The sequence below is a fragment of the Salvelinus sp. IW2-2015 genome, linkage group LG15 (genome assembly GCF_002910315.2).
Source record: "Salvelinus sp. IW2-2015 linkage group LG15, ASM291031v2, whole genome shotgun sequence".
Taxonomy (NCBI): Eukaryota; Metazoa; Chordata; class Actinopteri; order Salmoniformes; family Salmonidae; genus Salvelinus; species Salvelinus sp. IW2-2015.
The window spans coordinates 57,761,655-57,766,678 of record NC_036855.1 but is presented as its reverse complement, the minus strand read 5'-3'; the positions used below and the strand labels follow the sequence as shown (position 1 = coordinate 57,766,678).

At 49.9% G+C, this 5,024-nt stretch overlaps 1 protein-coding gene across 1 annotated transcript in view; it reads right to left on the bottom strand.

Annotated features, from left to right (window-relative positions):
* Positions 1–1,994: 1,994 nt before the first annotated feature.
* LOC111974422 (uncharacterized) overlaps positions 1,995–5,024 on the bottom strand; it is a 9,065-nt gene continuing 6,035 nt past the window's right edge. The window contains exons 6-8 of the mRNA XM_070447382.1: positions 4,372–4,433; positions 4,087–4,174; positions 1,995–2,174 (exon numbers count right to left, since the gene is read on the bottom strand). Of these exons, the coding sequence (XP_070303483.1) occupies positions 1,995–2,174; positions 4,087–4,174; positions 4,372–4,433 (330 nt within the window). The remainder of the gene's footprint in view (positions 2,175–4,086; positions 4,175–4,371; positions 4,434–5,024) is intronic.

The window sequence follows — 5,024 nt, the reverse complement described above, 5'->3', positions numbered from 1 at the left end:
CCAGGACCCAGTTGCACAGGGAGCTTTGAGAACCCAGGGCCTCCAGCTTGATGATGAGCTTGGAGGGTACTATGGTGTTGAAATGCTGAACTGTAATCAGAAGAAACTATTCTTACATAAACTCAGAAAAAAAAGAAACATCCTCTCACTGTCAACTGCGTTTATTTTCAGCAAACTTAACAATGTGTAAATATTTGTATGAACATAACAAGATTCAACACTGAGACATGAACTGAACAATTCCACAACATGTGACTAACAGAAATGAATAATGTGTCCCTGAGCAAAGGGGGGTCCAAAATCAAAAGTAACAGTCTGGTGTGGCCACCAGATGCATTAAGTACTGCAGTGCACCAGATTTGCCAGTTCTTGCTGTGAGATGTTACCCCACTCTTCCACCCAAGGCACTTGCAATTTCCGCGGACATTTCTGGGGGAATGGCCCTAGCCCTCACCCTCCGATCCAACGGGTCCCAGACGTGCTCAATGGGATTGAGATCCGGGCTCTTCGCTGGCCATGTCTTCTGCAGGAAATCACGCACAGATTGAGCTGTATGGCTGGTGGCATTGTCATGCTGGAGGGTCATGTCAGGATGAGCCTGCAAGAAGGGTACCACATGAGGGAGGAGGATGTTCTTCCCTGTAACACACAGCGTTATGATTGCCTGTATGACAACCAGCTCGGTCCGATTATGCTGTGACTCACCGCCCCAAGACCATGACGGACCCTCCACCCCAAATCGATCCTGCTCCAGAGTACAGGCCTCGGTGGTACGCTCATTCCTTTGATGATAAACGCAAAATCTGACGCATCCCCCTGGTGAGACAAAACCTTGACTCGTCAGTGAAGAGCACTTTTTCCAGTCCTGTCTGGTCCAGCGACGGTGGTTTTGTGCCCATAGGCGACATTGTTGCCGGTGATGTAAGGTAGGTCCTCACCAGACAACAGGCCTACAAGCCCTCAGTCCACCTCTCTCAGCCTATTGGGACAGTCTGAGCACTGATGGAGGGATTGTGTGGTTCCGGTGTAACTCAGGCAGTTGCTGTTGCCATCCTGTACCTGTCCCGCAGGTGTGATGTTCGGGTGTACCGATCCTGTGCAGGTGTTGTTACATGTGGTCTGCCACTGCAAGGACGATCAGCTGTCCGTCCTGTGACYCTGTATCGCTGTCTTTGGCGTATCACAGTATGGACATTGCAATTTATTGCCCTGTCCACATCTGCAGTCCTCATGCCTCCTTGAAGCATGCCTAAGGCACATTCACACAGATGAGCAGGGACCCTGGGCATCTTTCTTTTGGTATTTTTCAGAGTCAGTAGAAAGGCCTCTTTAGTGTACTAAATTGTCATAACTGTGACCTTATTTTCCTACCGTCTGTAAGCTGTTAGTGTCTTAGCGACCGTTCCACTGGTGTATGCTCATTAATTGTTTATGGTTCATTGAACAAGCATGGGAAACAGTGTTTAAACCCTTTACAATGAAGATCTGTGAAGTTATTTGGATTTTAAAAAATTGTCTTTGAAAGACAGGGTCCTGAAAAGGGACATTTCTTTTTTTGCTGAGTTTAGGTATTCCTTTTGTCCAGATGGGATAGGGTAGTCTGCAGTGTGATGGTGATTGCTTCGTCTGTGGACCTGTTGGGGCGGTATGCAAACTGAAGTGGGTCTAGGGTGGCAGGTAAGGTGGCGGTGATTTAATCCTTGACTATTCTCTCAAAGCACTTCATGATGACAGAAGTGAGTGCTACCAGGCGGTAGTCATTTATATCAGTTATCTTTGCCTTCTTGGGTACAGAAAAAATGGCAGCCATCTTGGAGCATGTTGGGACAACAGACTGGGATAGGGAGCGATTGAATATGTCCGTAAACACACCAGCCAGCTGGTCTGCGCATGCTTTGAGGACGCGGCTAGGGATGCCGTCTGGGCCAGCAGCCTTGCGAGGGTTAACACATTTAAAATTTTTACTCACGTCAGCCACAGAGAAGGAGTCCTTGTTAGCGGGCAAAGAAGGTGTTGAGTTTGTCTGGAAGCGTGATGTCGGTGGCCGTGTTGTGGCTGGATTTCTTTTTGTAGTACGTGATTTCCTGTAGACCCTGCCACATACGTCTCGTGTCTGAGCCATTGAATTGCGACTCCACCTTGTCCCTGTACTGGCATTTCGCTTGTTTGATTGCCTTGCGGAGGGAATAACTACACTGTTTACATTCAGACTTATTCCCAGACCTCTTTCCCTGGTTAAATGCGGTGGATCGCGCTTTCAGTTTTGCGCGAATGCAGCCATCCATCCACGGTCTCTGGTTTGGGTTTTAATAGTCACAGTGGGTACAACATCTCCAGTGCACTTCTTCATAAACGCAGAGTCAGCGTATAGGTCGATGTTGTTCCCTGAGGCTGACCGGAACATATTCCAGTCCGCGTGATCAAATCAATCTTCAAGCGTGGCTTCCGATTGGTCGGATCAGAGTTGAATGGTTCTCGTCACTGGTACATCTTGTTTGAGTTTCTGCCTATAAGACGGAAGGAGCAAGATGGCGTTGTGGTCGGATTTGCCGAAGGGAGGGCAGGGGAGGGCTTTGTATGCATCGCAGAAGTTAGAGTAGCAGTGGTCGAGGGTATTGCCAATGCGCGGAGCGTTATCAATATGCTGGTAGATCAGGTGAGCAGAAGGACTTTAGTTCCTGTATGTTGTTATGATTACACCTAGGCTCATTAAGGGAAGTGAAGGGTCTGGGCTCTTCACACACAGACACACAGACCCACCCTCTCTGAGTAGTGTGTTCATTAAGGGAAGTGAAGGCTCTGGGCTCATCTTTAAAATATAAAACAAAGTGCCGTGATGTCACAGCCCATCAGCCTATCCTGTGTAGACGGAACCACTTTAGCCCAAAGAGCAGACACTGTTATCGCCTGAATGCACAGACCCCGCTCTAACACACACACACAGGGCGGGCTGTGCAGGATGAGGATGCATGTTGGTTTGGGGCTAAACATGATATCTGGGGTCCCCTGGGTTGGCCAATCAGAACGCCTTCCAGGGAACAGGAAAAGCACTCAAGACTGGGCCTGGAGAACAACACACAACACACACACACCACACACACACACACACACACACACACACCACACACACACACCACACACACCACACACAACACACACACACACACATACATAACAGAGAGAGACAGACACACCACACGACACACACACCACAGGACAAGAGCAACACACACAACACAGATACAACACACACACACACACAGAGACAGGACACACACACACACAACACACACACAGAACACACAACACAAACACACAGAGAGAGAGACAGAGGTCACTATCTGTGGGGGTACAGAGTCACTGTGTGGGGGTAACTGAGCACTGTGGTGGGTGTACAGAGTCACTGTGTGGGGGTACAGAGTCACTGTGGTGGGGTTACTGAGTCACTGTGTGGGGTTACAGCGTCACTTGTGTGGGAGGTACAGAGATCACTGTGTGTGTGTACAGAGTCACTGTGTGGGAGGTACTGTACGAGTCAACGTGTTAGTCGAGGTAATGAGAGGTAATATGGTACATGTATAGAAGTTAAGTGGACTATGCATAGATATAACCAGAGAGTAGCAGACAGCAATAAAAGAGGGGTCTGGGTAGCCATTTGATTAGCTGTTCAGGAGTCCTTTGCTTGTGGGGTAAGAAGCTGTTAAAGAAGCCTTTTGGACCTCGACTTGGCACTCCAATAACTCGCTTGCCGTGCGCCGTAGCAGCAGAGAGGAACATCTATTTATTTATGATTTTTTTGTAATTTAAAAAAATAATAATATTCAACAGTAAAAATAACAGGGGAGGTACTGGTACAACAAGTCACTGTGTGGGGGTACTGAGTCACTGTGTGGGGGTACAGAGTCACTGTGTGGTGGTCACTGAGTCACAGTGTGGGGTACAGAGTCACGGTGTGGGGGTACAGAGTCATGTGTGGGAGTATGGTAACAGAGTCACTGTGTGGGGTACAGAGTCACTGTGTGGGCGGTACTGTACAGAAGTCACGTGTGGGGTACAGAGTTCACTCGTGTGGAGGTACTAAGTCACTGTGTGGGGGTACAGAGTCACTGTGGTGTGGGGGTACAGAGTCACTGTGTGGGGGTACTGAGTCATCGTGTGGGGGTACACGGCGTCACTGGTGTGGGGGTAACAGAGTCACTGTGTGTGGGTACAGACGTCCACTGTAGTGGGGGTACTGGTAACAGAGCTCACTTGTGGTTCTGGACGCGGTACTGGTGGGACAGAGTCACTGTGTGGGGTTACACTAGAGTCAAGTGTTGGGTCGACTGTGTGGGGGTACAGAGTCCACTGTTGTGGGGGTACTGATGTCACTTGTGTGGGTACAGAGTCCATGTTGTGGGGGTACACGAGTCACTGTGGTGGGGGTACTGAGTCTACGTGTGGGGTACACAGTCACTGTTGGGGTGTACAAGAGTCACTGTGTGGGGGCAGCAGAGTTCCACTGCTGTGGGGTACAGAGTCACTGGTGTGGGGGTACAGAGTCACTGTGTGGGTGATACAAGAGTCACTGTGTGGGGGGGTACTGGTACAGAGTCACTGTGTGGGGTAACAGAGTCACTGTGTGGGGTACAAGAGTCCTGTGTGGGGGACAGAGTCACTGTGTGGGGTACTGGTACAGAATCACTGTTGGGGGTACTGGTCATCAGAGTGTGGGGTGAGGTACAGGTATGTGGGGTACAGAAGTCACTGTGTGGGGTACAGAGTCACTGTGGGGCGGTACTGGTACAGGAGTCACTGTGTTGGGTACGAGTCACTGGGTGGGGGTACAGAGTCACTGTGTGGGGGCACCGGTACTGAGTCACTGTGTGGGGGTACCAAGAAGTCACTGTGTGGGGTACCTGGTACACGAGTTCAACTGTGTGGGGTCTGGTACAGAGTCAGCTGTGTGGGGTACAGAGTCACTCGTGTGGGGGGTTAACTGGGTACAGAGTCACTGTGTGGGGGTACTGTACATAGTTCACTGC